Raw genomic sequence first — 16646 nt, 5'->3', positions numbered from 1 at the left:
AATTCGCAAATTGTGAATTTTCCGGCTTCATGCCGCGACATCGATTTTGAGGTTTATGCTGTGACATTTTCCATAAGAACTTCCTAAGAATGAATAAAAAACATTTTTTAATGGGCTCTAGTACCCAGCGGGGCATTCTTTTTGTGGAATTTTGACTTGAAAATTTTAATTTTTTTTTAACTTTACAGAAAAATTAACAAATATTTTTAATTGAAATAAAATAAATTTGAATATTTCTAAAAACAAACTTACGTTAAATTTTTTTCGCATAGTGAAATTAGCAAACATTTGCCCGGGGGTGTGTGTTCAGTCGGGTCAACTAATTTAAGTTCTTGTGACTGACAGCAGAGACGAAAACACAGCATAAGTTTTTTGCAAAGTTTTTGTTGAGAAAAAAAGTCAAAAGCAGCTTTTATGGTGCACCAAGTGTTTTAGAAATGATCATAAAGAAGGAAGTGATAGACGATGGGGATGCCGATGAATCCATAGCAAGGGAGGAGTTGGAAATAATGCCATCCGATCCCGAAGACTTTGATGGCGGCGGCGGTCTTGTTTCACCCGAATGCAGTGCGGGTCCCCCAGTTCACGATGAAACTCTCGAGCGGAATGCGCCCGGAACGGATGAAATTGGGCAGTTTAAGGAGCTGGGGCAGACGGGATATGGTTTGCGGGTGCCACTGCTGGAGTGTCAATACTGCGAAACATTTTACTTTTCGGTCGATTCTTTCCGGCAGCATTCCGCATTGCACGGCACTCGCAATCTCGAAACCATCTACAATTGCCGGGAGTGCTTCCGGGGATTCTGCACGGAGGAGCAGCAACATGTGCACGAGCGCAATCATTCCGGAGCTAAACCGTATAAATGCGAAGTTTGCAACGAGCAATTCTCCTTTCTACGCAACCTGGAGTACCACCTCCAAATGCACGGTGGTGTACGAATCTACAAATGCCAAATGTGCGATAAGAACTTCCTGCAGATCCACGAATTGAATTCTCATCTAAAGTATCACGCTGCTACTGAGGAAACCACATCGCCGCAATCTTCACTGCTGCACTCGTCTTCTGTGGTAATCAACGGGGGCACTGTGTCGCCCTTCAAGAGGAGCGGTGTTGAGCATAGAAATGCATCGGAGAATATATCAGATCCGGCGAATTTGTTGCAAGCCGTGGAAGTAGTGACAACTGAGGAGAGAGTTAAGCGCGAACAGGAGGATCATGTTACTGAATCAGGAACAGACTACCATCCAGACTGCAATGATGATAATAATTCCGAAGGTGGCATCATAGATCTCCTGCCACGGAATACAGGTAACTACAGAATTCAGCAAAGTTTATAACCTTTTGTTTAATTAAATTTTCTTTTAATTAGGAATGAGCTACAGTGTGGAGGAGAACAAGTTCACATGCAAGAGATGCGGATTGGAATTCAAATCCTTCCGATTGCTGCAACTTCACAAAAAGACCCGAAAGGGCGTTCGGTGCCCTGTATGTGCGGAAAAATTCTGTTCCAGCACCCTTTTGGATGATCATCTCACGGGACATTCATTGGAGCGCACGGATAATGCAAATGCCGGGACACAAGTTGGATCACAGTATTGCTTTGCATGCAATAGTTGCATAAAAGTTCCCACTGAGAGCAACATAATGAATTTTGAGGGGAAAATCTACTACAGATGCAATGATTGCATCAACATCAGTATGGATGCAACGGTGAAGAGGGAACTCATTGAGGATACCTTCTCCCGGGTTTACGAAGGACATGGGGTCTTCTCAAAGGACGACACAGATGAGACAACTAGTCAGGAAGAGGAGCCACCAGACATGAAGATGGAGGCGGGATCCAGCGATGAGTATCAATGTGCGCACTGCAAGGTTAATTTTGGCGGAGAATTCGCATTGAAGACACACAGGAGGAAAACCATTGAGAGGAAGTGTCCAAAGTGCGAAAAGCCCTTTTGCAACATTAAACTCATGCGGAGGCATATGCGTGACCATGAGAGGGATGAACAGCCAAAGGATGAGAAGGTTTTCCAAATGCCTCTGCCGCCGCACATGAAGAGATCCTTCAATCAACCAAGTACATCGTATGATGCTGGAAAAACATTTGAATTTAGTCACTTTGTCGATAGTAATGACACCACCACTGAGCCACGGAGGGTCACCGATGAGAAATTCACCTGCCCCAAGTGCGGCAAAGTTGTGACGGGAAAGGGGGCTCTTGCAGCACATATTGCTCATGCACACAAGGAAAAGAAGACAATTTGTCAGCATTGCGGGAAAGGTTTTGCCTTCTCCAAAATTCTCAACATGCACCTGGCATATCGCATGAGGAAATCCTTCCCCCTTGCTTGCCGCTACTGCCCGCATCGCTATCGCAATCAGGCTGAATTGACTAATCATGAATTGTATCACAAGAGGAGAGGTGTCCCCGGAGGAAGGCCCACGCAACCAGGGAGCGCAACAGACGTAAAATCCCCTGAGAATGATTCAAAGGAGACACATGAAATTGCAAGATCTGATGGGAATATAATGATTATTCGTAAAAAGAAGATGAGAGTGAATGAGGGTGCAGTACCATTTATTCTGCAGAATGACAAATACTTCGAGGAGCTCTACACGGAGAAGAATGGGATGTTCTACTGCAATCAATGCCCGAATTTCTACAAAATTCGCAATGGAGTGAAGGCGCACATCTACAATGCTCACAGAGAGAAGCCGCACACGTGCAAATACTGCCGGATGCCATTCCCCTTTGAGAAAATGCTGGAATTCCACCTAAAACGCCGTAAGGATCTCAAGTGTGAAGTGTGTAACGATAGATTTTGCTCCTATGGCAAGCTAGAGCAGCACGTGAGGACACACAAAATGATGCACGGCAATGTGACAATGCCCAAATCCAATGATGCTCTAATTAAGAGAGTCATGCAGAATTCTGAAATTGAAATTGCTCTCGTGAATGATGAGGATAGGACCGTGGTTAAGGAGGAAGTAGTCAACAGACCTAAATTAATGTCTCACTTCTTGGGAGATGTGCAAGATTCCATTCCAAGGATGTTGGATCAAAAGGCAAATCTAACAGCGGTGGAGCAGAAACCCGTATTGGAGCAGAAATGTCCACTTTGCGATAAAATTATGGGCAAACGTGATGTACTGAATGATCATATAGCAACGCATCTCAAGAGGGTGGGAGAATATTTTCGATGCAAGGATTGCGATAGTAAATTCCTCTATCCAATCTACCTGGTGCGACACTACAAGAATCGCACAGTTACTCAATGCGAAACGTGCCAGAAGACTTTCTGCTCAGACCTCACGCTGGCCACACACGAATGCTATGGGCAGTCCGCTAAGAGATCCCGAACACAGAGTGTTTCATCGGAGGATGAAATCCTTCCCAAACGTACAAGCCGGGTGAATGGCATTGAAGGAAGACTAACGAATACGAGTGCAGGGCAGCGGGAGAATAATATTGCAAACATCACACACGATTGGGAGGGGATGATTAATCAAAATAAGCCATGCAAATGCAATTTCTGCGGGAAAGTCTATGGTAAACCCGGAGGACTTGGACATCATCTATCCACCATGCATGCCGTGGAGACATTCCCATGCAAGACATGCAATTCGGTCTTTTCCTCCCTCAATGGCCTGGTGCGGCATAAGAATATGCGCTGCGAGAATCCACGAATTAATCTCCGTAGCTCAACTTTGGAAGTAAATGGAGCTTTAACGAATATCCCCGAAGGTGCATCCAAGCCAATAGTGGAGAAAACAAAGGAGGAGAGTGAAGGGGTAAATGATGAAAATGATAAAATAATATCTGATGCAACCAAAGTACCCGCAATCGAAACGGTTGACAAGGAATTGAGTACAGGTGAAGAGGTGCCCCAGAAGACGCCTGAAAGTCCCGAAAAAACCCCTGATGTGGGACATCATGAGAAGAAAGAGAAATGCCCAATTTGTGGGGATAGATTTGAACTTAGGTGTGGCCTATCGGCACACATTCGGCGTAAACATAAAGATGCCAAGCCATATGCTTGTGAGAAATGCGGAAGTGCTTTCCCCTATATGAAGGCACTTGAATTACATAAGAAATATCATGAAGAATCTGAGGGATTGACAAGTGATCAACAAACACCGAGTCAACCACCAATGCGGAGACAGCGTCGTGGTAGGAAGAACACTCTCCAAGATAAGGATCTATCTACCCTTGAGCCAGAAGATAAATCACCAACTAATAAGACAGATGAGGAGCAAACAAAAGTTGCATCAGTTGAGGTAAATTATTCTTCTTATTTTTTTTAAAAAGTTTTTAACACAATTTAAAATATCCTTAATTTTTTCAGACCATTGATATGGAGATCGACGAAGAATTATCACCTGGATTTGATTCAAGTGTTCAACCATTGGAAGAACAATCTCTAAAGTAGAAATCGCCACAGTTATTTAGACTAAAAAAATAAGGCTTTTCATAAGCAGCAGAATAAATAATCTTTTTTCTTTTCTACCATCAAATATGCCCCCCATTGGATGTAAATAATAAAAGAAAATTTGTTTCATTGAAAATTCAATTTTTTGTATTTTACTCTGAAGCGAACCTGCCGTTCTTTAGATGCTCTTCAGTGAATGACTATTCCTCACGTGTCGCGTTAGGTCAGCTTTAAAGCCGTACTTTTTGTCACAATATGGGCATGGGAGGGTTCTTTCCTGATGAATCCTACGCACGTGGTTGCGTAGGGCACTGGGCAGCTTGAAGATCTTTTCACAGAATCCACATTGAATGGTTGCTGGCTTGTGCATGTTGATTGTGTGCAAGGATACGGCCATTTTGCTCTTGAAACACTTATTGCAGACCCCACATTGGAATGGCTTCTCGCCCGTGTGCTTCCGTTGGTGAAGCACAAAAGCCCCGAGAGTTACGGATTGGAACGTGCAGGATTCCCAGGTGCATTGGAACTTTTTGGGTGCAACATGAATGTGTCGATGGTGCTGCAACATCAAATCTCGCCGTGCGAAATTCTTCCCGCATTTTGGGCATGAATGACCACCAGGCTGGATACTGTGTGTACGGATGTGGAGATCAACGCTGTTCTTTGAAGCATAGATTTTGCCACAAACAAAGCATGAGTATTGCTCTTTTGATGTATGCTGCGTCCGAATGTGCACCCGCAATCCCTTTCGCAGCCTGAAACCCTTCCCGCAGTACGAGCACACCTCACTAAGGTGCTTCATCTGGACATGCTTCATGAGTAGATGATCCCTGAGGGCGTATTTGTCGGAATAGCAATTCCCACAGAGAGCACATTCAAAGGGTTTGGTGCCACTGTGTGTCCTGATATGCTTCTTCAAGTTGGAAAAAGTTTTGGATGAATGAAGACAGTGTGGGCAGTGAAATCTCTTCTCCTTCACATCTGCTGCGTCCTTCTTAATCTTCTGTGGTCTTCCTCGCTTCCTTTTAGTCATCTGAATTTCTGTATTCTGTGTCGTTTTCTTCTTTAATTTCTTTTCTTTTGAGAATAGTTTTTCCTCATCAATTGCATCTGAAGCATCATTGAAATCATGCGATGTATGCACATAATCCTCTTCCTTAATCTTCTCATCCTTTTCATCCTCTTTCTCGTCAGGCAGAGGAAGAGAATTTTCACAATCAGAAAATCCCTCGTGAAAATCCTGCTGCTCCTTCTCGTCGGGCAGATGTATGGGGAGGTGCATGTTGAGTTCCCAGAGAAATGTAAACATTTCCTGACATATAATACATTTGAATAATTTAATTCCTCCATGGTGCTGGAGATGAGATTCAAATCCCTGCAGGGATGCTTCCTCCTTGAGGCAGGTTTTGCAGGAATAGGGAGTTATGTGACAAATTTCTCTGTGTTTCTCCACTTGCGCTGCATCCTCAAACATACTACCGCAATTTATGCATCGCAATTCTATTTCTAAGAGTTCTTCTTTTATCTGCGACTGCACAATATCCATTTTTTATTTATTTAATAATTCTTATTGTTTTTAATTCACTGTTTTGAGTATTTTTATGTTGTTGACCCTCTAACGAATTTGCAAAGACGGTGAATGAGAAAATCTTGGGATTTTCCGTTTCGCGAGGGTGTTTCTCAGAAGTTTTATTTGGAGGGTAAATTCACGCACATGTCGGCATTTAGACGAGTTTTTTGCTTTGATAATAAAAAATGATTTATAAATCAAAATAAATAAAGAAAATTATGATTAAAACATAATTTACAAACAAGTGTGTAATTAAAAAAAAAGAAAACAGGAAAAACTCTCAAAAGGAAATCAATTTAGTGTTTTTTTTACTTTAAAAAATGAATAAAATTCCGATTAAATTGGAAAGAACAATTAATTGTATAATTTGTCAAGAATGTGGATTAAATTTTAATGAAGAGAACGAATTAATTACTCACAAAGAGAGTATACATCATCAGTTTATCTGCAAATGCTGCACCAAGGAAGAAATCTCCTTGCTTAACTTTGAGCAGCATCTTCAAATCCACGGAGGAATCAAGCTCTTCAGGTGCATCCTTTGCCAGGAAGAATTCTCCTTTCTGTCTGAACTCAATAATCACCTTCCGGGTCACATGAAGGAGGAAATTCCCGAACTAGAGGACATTGTTACAAAAGAGGAAGTGGAAGTTGTTATTCAAGAATCGCATCATGTTGCTGAGGATTCCCACCACGATGAAACAGATGAGAATGATTTGATTGAGAAGAAACTCGAAATAATAAATGTACAAAATACTGCAGAATTGGAAGAAAATCCTGAGAAGCCAAAAAGACGTATCCGAAGAAAAAGAAAAAAAGTAGATTATTCCTTGCTTGAGAAAACATTTAAATGCCCCCAGTGTCCACATAGTTCCAAAACAGCATCAAATCTTAAACTTCACCTCCGGACACATACGGGCATCAAACCCTATGAGTGCGCATTCTGTGGGAAGAAGTACGCCGTGAAGAGTAGTGTGAGGAATCACCTGATAATGAAGCACAACAAGAGTAAAAAGAAAACGGAAGTTTGCCAAATTTGCGGAAAAGCCTTCTACTTTGTCGAGCGATTGCGGATACACATCCGGGAGATTCATTCGTCGAATAGAGAAAGATACCCTTGCTTCGTGTGTGGCAAAACCTACGCATCCAGGGGGATTGTGGCTATTCACATGCAGAGTCATGCCAAACAATCCGGAGCACATCCATGTCCCAAGTGCGACAAGACCTTCGACACACCCGTTGCTATGCTGCAACATCACCGACATATGCATGTGGCACCAAAGAAATACCACTGCGATTGGCAATCGTGCAACTTTAAGTCTGTGTCCAGGTCAGTCCTTGTGGAGCACCAGAGAACACATACGGGGGAGAAACCTTTTCAGTGCAGTATTTGCCAAACAGCCTTTGCCACAAAAGCCGCTGTTGGACGACATGTTGCACAGCGGCATTGTCCGGCTACACTTCAGTGTGAATTTTGTGAGAAAGTCTTCAAAGTACCTGCTACGCTGCGGTGTCACCTGCGCAGGGTGCACATGGAGAGGAAGATCACCTGTTCAGTGTGCGACAAAAGGTATGCATCGCAAGGAGATTTAACCAGGCACATGAAGGATAGCCATTCATGGAGGAAAAAGAAGGGAAGTTCAAAGGATTAAATTGTATCGCATATTTTATTTGTACATTTTATTATGTAAAATACATAAATTGTAAAAAAGATAATCATAATTTTTGTAATTTTCCTTCTTCCCGGACTTCCCGGAACATAAAGAACGTAACGGTCATTTTCAAATTACGATCATCTTCATGTTCTTTCCCTCAACGTCAGAATTAATTTGCTTTGCAGTAAATAATTTTTAGGTGATGCAAAAAACATAAACTTTTCGTCCTTTTTGCAGAATTTTAGGTTTGTAATTTCAGTCAGTTTCTCTATTACAGGTCAAAAGGTACAGTAATTCCATAAACATAGGAAAAATGCATCATAAATTAATTTTTCTCGTAATTTTCTTCAGGAATCTTCAAGAGTTCTAAGAAGCTGACAACATCTTACAACTCCTTCATTCCTTGGAACAATGACTACCATTGAGATAAAAGATGAATCCAGCAAAAGGATTCAATGTCAGGAATGCGGAGAAATCTTTAAGGAGTACAGAGAATTGTTGGATCACCGAGAAATTGCTCATACCTCCTACACTTGCATGTGTTGCGCAAAGGATGAGACATCATTGACGGATTTTGAATACCATCTGCAGATTCACGGAGGATACAAACTGTTCAAATGCATCATATGCCAAGAAATATTCCTTCTTCTATCAGAGCTTAATAACCATCTCTACAGCCACTTGCCACAGGATGATGATCCCTCAGTAGACACAGAAACAAACGAAGAAAATTCAAAAAATCAGGATGATGAAGATTTCCTTGAAGATTTTCATGAAAGCACCATTGAGGAAGAGCCAGAAAACCAGAATGAAGAAGCTGTGGAGAACAAATCTGCATCTTTGGCAGATGGAAAGGAAAAGAAGAAACGCGGAAGACCAGCAAAGATTAAAGTTCCATATTCGATGTTGGAAAGGAAATTCAAATGTCCTCACTGCCCTTTGAGCGTTAAAACGAGCACAAATCTAAAGCATCACCTAAGAACGCATACAGGCGAGAAACCATTTGAGTGTGCTCTCTGTGGCAAAAGTTACGTTCAGAAGATCGCTCTAAAAATTCACATGACCATGAAGCATGATTCTAATAAGAAGAAAACGGAAGTATGCCAATTCTGTGGGAAAACCTTCTATTTTGTACGACGACTTAAGAACCACATTCGGGAAATTCACACCAACCGCGAGAGACATCCATGCTTCATTTGTGGGAAGACCTACTCAGCCAAGAACAGTGTTGCCATTCACATGCAGAGTCACTTCAAGAAAGCAGAAGGTCATCCGTGTCCAAAGTGCGACCGGAAGTACGATACCCACGTAAGGATGATGCAACATCACCGACAGGCACACGTTAATGCTAAGCAGTACAAATGCAAATGGGAAGATTGCGAATACAGTACATTCTGTCCGACAATGTTGCGCAAGCACGAAAGGACTCACACGGGAGAGAAGCCGTATCAATGCAAAATTTGCAATAAAGCATTCTCATCGACAACAAGTGTAAATGTTCACATTTCCCACAAGCACGGCGTACCGACGCATCAGTGCAAATTATGTGAGAAATCCTTCAAAGTGCAAGATAGTCTCAAGAAGCACATGCAACGTATTCACGAAGAGAGGAAATTCCCTTGTCATGCGTGCAAAAAAAAATTTGCATCAAATTCCGATGCAATGAGACATATGCGAGATAGTCATTCACTGGGAAAGAAGAATAAAATTAAGGATTAAATTAGAACATGAGATTCTTTCTAGATAAGTGAATTAATTGATACAGGATACTAAAATATAAGAATAGAATAATTAAGAAGTAAATGTGTTTTATGTAATTTATTAGCAAATTAAATTAAAATTAAGATTTAACGTTTCTTTTAATTAATTTTAGTTTAATTGAAAAAAATTGAGCCAAAAATCCTAAATAAAAAAAAACGGTCGAAATACCTACATGTAATTGCTTTCGTTTTGCGCCACCGAGCGTCGCTTCTGACAGTACTAATGTCAAGTATTGTTTACAGAAGCTCGTTTTGTTTGTACAAAAATTAATTATTACAAAATTCCGGCTAAAAATCAACTAAAATCCTAAAATTTTCTACAGCGAAAAAGGTAAAAAGTTTTGCATAAAAAATAACTGTTAAAAAAATAACATTTTATGTACATATTTTGTAGTGCTTTTTTTTTTTTTTTTTTTTTTTTTTTTTTTTTTTTTTTTTTATTTTAAAGCTTTACGGCCCCAGCCTTTTCAAGCCACAAGGCCAAACGTCATTTGACGTCTACACACAATATACATATACTCTTATATTACTAGTTTGTTTGAATTTGAATTTTTGTCGTTGGTTTAATTTGTTCTGGATTTGTTTACTCTTATTTAGGATAGAGTATTATCCTGTTCTATAAGGATGTATCATACCATAATAATATATGGTAAAGTTGTACATTCTTATTGTTACTTATAATATATGAGTGAGTTTGTTTGTGTTTAAATGTCTATGTTGTTTTCCTTGGTGAACTCGTAGATTTCTATCAATTTGTTTGTCTTGTTCTCTTTGAGTATGCTCTGGAGGTCTGGGGCGTTGGTGATAGATTTGTACTTCCTTCTTGAGATATCATACTTTTTACAGTTTATTATGATGTGATTCGCGTTTTCTTCTGTATTGCAAAGATCGCATTGATCGTTTTCGCTTATTTTTATTTTTTTAAGGAATTTCTTATCATAAGAGTGTCCGCTTCTAAGTCTATTTATTAGTTTAGTTGCTCTAGCGTTTAGTTTTTTATTTTTGAACCATGGTTTATCTTCTAATTTGTTATTTCTTATCTGTTTGTTGTATTTACCTACATTTTCTGTTATGTTTTGATAGTCTGATTTCCATTTAACTTTAAGATTTTCTAGTATTTTTTCTTTATCTAATTCTTCTGTATTTGTTCCAGTTTCTTCAAATTCTTCGTAATTGTTTTTGATGTAGTTTATGTTTTCAAGTTCTCTATATTGGTTTATAATGTTGGGACAGCTGTCTGGCCCTTGTATTCTTCTAATAAGATGTTTTATTGTGTTTTTTTCATGTTCTAATCTAGTTGGCATTTCTCCTACGTCTGCTAACATAGATGTTATTGGTGTGGATTTTGTATATCCCATTACGATTCTGAGGGCTTTATTTTTAACTATTTGTAAAATATTTTTTTCTAATAGATTTTCCTTGTGATCCCATACTACTGGTGCAGCATAGTTGATTCTGGAGTTGATTAGAGATTTATATATCATAATTAATGATTTTGGATGGGCTCCTCCCCTGCTTCTGCTAAAGATTTTAAGGAGATTTGTGTATTTCTCACATTGTGCTTTTATTTCTTTTTTGTGGATTTTGAAATTAAGCTGTTTGTCTATATATACTCCTAGTATTTTGTGGTATCTTTCTTCTTTTATTTTTATATTGTTAATTTTTATTTCACCTTTATTTTTATTTGTGTTGTCGAATTGTATGAATTTGCATTTGTTTGGGTTTAGTTCTAGATCTAGTTTTTTCAGTTCTGTATTGAGTGTTTCGCATAATTTATTTGCGTTTTGGTATAGTTTAGTGTTGTTTTTTCCTGAGACTATTAGTGTTATATCGTCTGCGAATTGTAATAGTTTGCAATCTGTTGAGTTAATTTTGTGTAGATTTATGGTATATAAGTTAAATAGTGTTGGGCTTAGTATGCTACCTTGCGGTAGCCCTGTGCTTGTTAATATGGTTTCTGTATAGCTTTCTTCGTCTATTATTATTTCTCTGTTATTGAGTAGGTGTTCGAGCCAGTTTGTTATTTCTGTGGGAAAATTAAGTTCTCTTAGTTTTTTAATTAGTGTTTCAATGTTTACGTTATCGAATGCTTTACTAATATCTGTTATTATAGCTATGCTTTTCATGCCTCTTTTATTATTTTCTTTGATGGTATTTGTTAGATTAAGTAAGTAGTCTGTTGTGTTTCTGTTTTTTCTGAATCCATATGTATTATTTGGTAGTATTTTGTTGTTATATACTAAGTTATTTATTTTGTTTATTAGTATTTTATGAAAATTTTTTGCTAGTACATTGAGGAGTGCTATTGGCCTATAGCTTGCAATGTCCGTTTCATCTTTTTTTGGTTTTAGTATAGGTATTATTTTTGATTTTTTCCAACTGTTAGGAACTATTTGTTCTCTCCATGTCTTGTTATATATATTTGTTATGGCTTTAATGTTTTCGTCCGATAATTTTTTCATCATTTCATGTGAGATTCCGTTTATGCCTGGGGTAGTATTTTTGTTTGATTTTATTATTTCTTTTACTTCTTCAAATGAGCAAAAATCATAGTCTATATCTATAGATTGAGTTGTTACCGTTTTGTATTCTTCTTCTATGAAGTTATGTTCTATAAAGTCTATTCCTTGTTCCTTAGTTTCTATAATGTTGTTTCTTCTTTTAATCTTTTTATTGTTAAATCTATTTATTTTCTCCCATATTTCTAAAGGGCTACTCCCTGGATTTATACTCTCTATAAAAGTAATCCATGCTTTCTTCTTTGATTTCTTTATTTCTAGCTTAAGTCTAGCTGTTATTTTTCTAAGTTCTTTAGCCGTGTAATCTGTTTTGTGTTTTTTGTACAGTTTGAATTTTTCTTTTTTTATTTTCCACAGTCTTCCTATTTCTTCAGTCCACCAATATTTTGGTATATATTTGTCATTATTATCTTTGAATGTTTTAATGTTATTGAGTATTATTTTCTTTATTTCTCCTTCGATTTCTTCTGCTGTTGTACATTCGTTTAGATTTAGGTTGTTTTTTAGTTGTATTTTTATTTCGCTTAAGTCTAATTTAGTCTTAAGTTTCCCTTGTAAATTCTGTCTTTCTACACTAATGTTTATATCTATAGGGAAATGGTCTGATCCTATTTCTGTTTCGTTTACATTCCATTGAACTTTATCTATTAGGTTGGGGGATATTAGAGTTAAGTCTATAGCTGATGTTGTGTTGCGATGACTGCTGTAGTGGGTGTGTTGTCCGTCATTGATGCATATTAGGTTTGATAATGAGATTAGTTCAGCTATTAAGACGCCTCTTCCGTTGTTTATTGAGTTGTTTTCCCACATATCATGTCTTGCGTTAAAATCACCACCTAGAATCACATTGTTTTTGTTCACTAGCTCATTTAAAAGTTTTCCTAGTTTTTCTTTTATGTCTTTATTTCTAGTTTGGGGTGGGATATAAATTGAGATCAAAGTATAGTCTTTATTTTCTTTTTTTATTTGCACTTCTATAACTTCTAGAGGTTCTAGATCACTTCTCACTTTGCTTTTGCTTATTATTTTGTTGTTTATAAGTATACCTACACCTCCGTATCCGTTTTCGCGGCTGTGGAGGTGTTTCCTGAATCCTGCTATATTAATTTTTGATTTTTTGTTTGTCCATATTTCACTTAATAAGGCACATTCGATTTTATTTTCGTTTATGTACTGTTCTAGTAGTGATTTGTTTGATTTTAGGCTTCTTATATTAATTTGTGTTATTTTCATTGGTTAGATTCTGTGTTAGGTTCACTCATTGTGGCTGTAGTGCGTTAGATTGTCTTCCAACGCGTCTCGGATGTACTCGATTGTTTCTTCGAATGTAGTTCCTTGTGAGTATGCCATTTTGCTTATTGTTTGCAAAATGTCGATTAGGATTTTGTTGGTGTTTTTTAGTTTGTCGTTCTCTTGGTTTATTTTTATGACTTGAGCCATGCTTTCATTTTTGATTTGCGTTGGTGTTTTCGGTTCGTCCTCTTTGTTTTCTTCAATCATCTTTATTGCGTCCCGATAATTGCATTTAGCTTCGATCATTTTAGTTTTGATTTTGATCTGCCTCTTTCTTTCTGGGCAGTTCTTGTCGTTTGTTTGGTGTTCTGTTGTATTACAATACTTGCAATAAGTATTGCAGTCATGGTTTTTAGTGTTTTCTTCGGCGCATTTGGGGCACCGTTCCTTGTTTTTGCAGATTTTCTTGAAGTGCCCATAGCATAGGCATTTTTTGCAGTAAGTTGGTGGAGGGACGTATAGCCTCACTCGGAAGCTCGCTCCAAAGATTTTGATTTTTTGGGGGAGTTTGAACGACCTGAAGGTTACTTTCAGTTTGTCCAATTTTTTCAATGATTTGTTTGATGGGTTGTAACTCATCATCCTTTCCATTTTGATTACGATTTCATCGCTTTCTGTTTCCTCTTTTAGTTCATTTTCTCCGAAGTCGATTGGGATGTTGTCAATCACCCCAACTGAGATTATGTACACCTCCGGTACATATATCTTTTTGTATTTTTTGATCCTTAGCAGGTTTGGATCTTGCAGCAGTCTATTTGCTGCATCGTATGTTTTAACTGTGACTTTGTGTTTATATTGTGATAGTTTTTTGACCTCAGCGACCTTATCTCGGCCGACTGAGTTGCATACATCTCTGGCCACTTCTAATGTGCTTGAAGTTTCCTTCTCAAGCATCACAACGAAGGGGCCTTTGTCACTCCTGTTGTACTTCAATTTTTCTTCTTGCTTTGATTTTTTGTTGAGCTCTTCGGTGGAAATTTCGATTTGTGTTGTCTGTCTTTTTTGTTCCTCCATCCTTGGTGTAAGATCCTTTGTTAAAGCTAAGATTTCGGCTGTTTCTTCTTCATCTACGGCCATGGTCGTGCATGTCTCGTCTCTTTGTGTTGAAGAGGATGAGGCCTCCATTTTTTGCTTTTTTGTCTTCTGTGGAGATTTTGATCTGTTTTTTTTCTTTCCTTTGTTCATTGCTTCTGTTGTTTGACTGGAATGTGGAAATAATTCATTATTTTGTATGTTATCATTTCTTTTTGTATTCTTTTTAATTTTGTTTTTTAGTATATTGAGTAGTTCTTTGTTTAATTCTATTTCGTGGTAATTTTTTATTGTTATCACTTCATTGTTAAGTTTCACTTTGTTCGTGCCCTTTTGGGCCACTTTATGTTGGGAAAAGTCACTTAATTTGGGTAATTTTTTATATTCACTGGTGTTTTATTCCTTTCTTATTTGAATTCAATAGTTTATCTTTGATTTACTATATTTATTTTGTGTTTTTAATATATTTTTGTTTGAGCTCTTTTGTTGCACTTCTTTCCACTTTTCTTGTAGTGCTTTGAGAAAGCATATCTTTGACAGGCATTATGAAGAGATTATCATTACGACCAGCATCTACGGTTACCCGATCCGTAAGGGAACTTAAATCTTCTTCCGACGACGAGAGCCCGCGAAAAATGTACAAAACGGATGTACATGAAATATTGGATGCTCGGACCACCAATATGGTTTATGTTGTTGAGCCGAGCTATGCGGAAGAGCTTGTAACTGAGGTGGAGGAGGACGAAGAAGGTAGCGAGCTGTACGAGGAGTACACTGAGGAGCTACAACAACAACCGGAAGAGAAATCCGACTTAAAGATTCAACTTGCTAATTTAGTCAAGAAGAGCGATTGCTCGAGCTATTTCACGGATAATTTGTTACAAATTCTACGGAAGAATGGGCACACAGACTTACCAACGGACAAGGAGACCCTCGTGAGCAAGCCAAAACCACCTCCGGTTAAACTCACAGAAAGCTCAACCACCCTGGCTAAAATTCTCGATAATCAGAAAATCATCGTGAAGAATCAAACGTTGATTATGGAGCAACTGAAGGCACTGGCAAGATCACATGATACCCAGAGAATTCGTCTTGGGAATTTGTCTGAAAAAATTGATAAACTATTCCCGATTGAGGAAAGTAAGATCAACATTTTCCCACTAAAGTCCCTGGAGGAATTTGATGATTTCAACAACAGCCTAAGTGACGAGGACTTCCGGCAGAAAGTTGTAAGTTTTGCAAAATCCATACTAAAGAGTTCTTATTCTGTATTCTTACCAAGTTCTTCATGCTTTCTTTTTTGTTGCTCATAAAGTTTCCAGAAATCTCGAGATTAATGCAAAACTCATCCTGGCTCTTCATGATGATAACAGACGAAGTTCTCCTACACTACAATCTCAATGGGAATTTCAATAAACGCGCCCTGCGTGAGACGAATCTCTTTAATATTCTCGAGAGTAAGTTGAATGTTCTCTAAAATTTGTGATGTATGAAGCAACAAGATATGATTATGCATTAACATTAAAATTTTGCACAGAAAATTTCCCCGACAGCGAGTTCTTGAGAGAACGACATGTACAGTACCTCATCAAGCAGGGACATGGACGGCATTATACGAAGAACAGCGTAAGATTTAACATTCAAACTATTATAGTTACCTAATTTTCCAGTACCTGAATGAATTATTAATTTTTATCTCTAGAGATCAAGGAGCAAGATGAGGAAGACGGCAGAACTCAAAGGTGAAATCATAACTGATGACTATGATGGCAATAATTCAATTGATTTTTAAGGGGCTTTGTTTTTCTGATTTTTTTTAAATGTAGTAACTAAAACAAAATGAGTTATAATACTGAATTAGTAAATAAAAAATGGATTACAAGATGGCAAAAAATAGAGTTTTTTTTTAAATGAAGCGTCCGTTTGAAAAAAATGACAGAAATCTGATTTTCTGTTAAGAATTTAGTTTAAAACGTTTAAATAATTCATTTATTACCGACGTTGCGAACAATTTGTATTCCTTCTTCAGGGCTAAAACAAATTGAAAAAAAATACAAAAGACTTGTAATGGACAAATTAAATGATGGAATTGTAATAAAATTTCCCTAGTTTGTAGTGATACATTTTGTCAAAACACCAAGCAGTTTTACTGGACCTTTTTATTCTTCTTTTACTCTTATTTCACATAGATTGTCAGATGTTTGATATGCATATTTTTTATGAATGAGAGAATGGATGTGAATTATTTATTGAACAAAAAAAATGAAAAATGGACGCAATTTGATGAAAAAATATTTAATAAAGAAACAAAATTCAGTAGGTACTCCATTGCGTTGCCTTTTAAAACATCTTGAGGTGGTACCGATTTTGAATAAAAATTTGAGGAAGGT

General features: G+C 37.8%; 5 protein-coding genes across 7 annotated transcripts; 4 read left to right on the top strand and 1 right to left on the bottom strand.

Moving 5' to 3' along the window:
- The first annotated feature begins 277 nt into the window (after positions 1 to 277).
- On the top strand, positions 278 to 4571 carry LOC129787511 (zinc finger protein 208-like). Its single transcript, XM_055823192.1, has 3 exons — positions 278 to 1308; positions 1370 to 4278; positions 4347 to 4571. Exons 1-3 carry the CDS (start codon positions 438 to 440, stop codon positions 4428 to 4430), a joined length of 3864 nt encoding a protein of 1287 aa, XP_055679167.1. The 5' UTR covers positions 278 to 437; the 3' UTR covers positions 4431 to 4571.
- Positions 4551 to 6075, bottom strand: LOC129787583 (oocyte zinc finger protein XlCOF6-like). The gene has a single exon (XM_055823295.1). It carries the CDS (start codon positions 5974 to 5976, stop codon positions 4609 to 4611), a length of 1368 nt encoding a protein of 455 aa, XP_055679270.1. The 5' UTR covers positions 5977 to 6075; the 3' UTR covers positions 4551 to 4608.
- A 70-nt stretch (positions 6076 to 6145) lies between these two features.
- On the top strand, positions 6146 to 7698 carry LOC129787586 (zinc finger protein 808-like). Its single transcript, XM_055823299.1, has one exon. The coding sequence runs from the start codon at positions 6321 to 6323 to the stop codon at positions 7647 to 7649; it is 1329 nt and encodes a 442-aa protein (XP_055679274.1). The 5' UTR covers positions 6146 to 6320; the 3' UTR covers positions 7650 to 7698.
- Positions 7699 to 7814: 116 nt separating this feature from the next.
- On the top strand, positions 7815 to 9499 carry LOC129787588 (zinc finger protein 878-like). Of its 3 annotated transcripts, none has more exons than XM_055823304.1 (2): positions 7815 to 7937; positions 8004 to 9499. In XM_055823304.1, the coding sequence occupies exon 2, from the start codon at positions 8064 to 8066 to the stop codon at positions 9369 to 9371; it is 1308 nt and encodes a 435-aa protein (XP_055679279.1). In that variant the 5' UTR covers positions 7815 to 7937; positions 8004 to 8063; the 3' UTR covers positions 9372 to 9499. The 3 variants fall into 3 exon arrangements, with proteins under 3 accessions (XP_055679279.1, XP_055679278.1, XP_055679277.1); XM_055823303.1 differs by having other exon boundaries at positions 7833 to 7937; positions 8015 to 9499; XM_055823302.1 differs by having other exon boundaries at positions 7838 to 7897.
- A 127-nt stretch (positions 9500 to 9626) lies between these two features.
- On the top strand, positions 9627 to 16150 carry LOC129787622 (uncharacterized). The gene is made up of 5 exons (XM_055823345.1): positions 9627 to 9743; positions 14770 to 15485; positions 15572 to 15713; positions 15794 to 15882; positions 15959 to 16150. Exons 2-5 carry the CDS (start codon positions 14802 to 14804, stop codon positions 16046 to 16048), a joined length of 1005 nt encoding a protein of 334 aa, XP_055679320.1. The 5' UTR covers positions 9627 to 9743; positions 14770 to 14801; the 3' UTR covers positions 16049 to 16150.
- Positions 16151 to 16646: the final 496 nt, after the last annotated feature.

The sequence above is a fragment of the Lutzomyia longipalpis genome, chromosome 1, assembly GCF_024334085.1.
Source record: "Lutzomyia longipalpis isolate SR_M1_2022 chromosome 1, ASM2433408v1".
Lineage (NCBI taxonomy): Eukaryota > Metazoa > Arthropoda > Insecta > Diptera > Psychodidae > Lutzomyia > Lutzomyia longipalpis.
The sequence above is the reverse complement of the archived record's forward strand: the minus strand, read 5'-3'. Positions and strand labels throughout refer to the sequence as shown.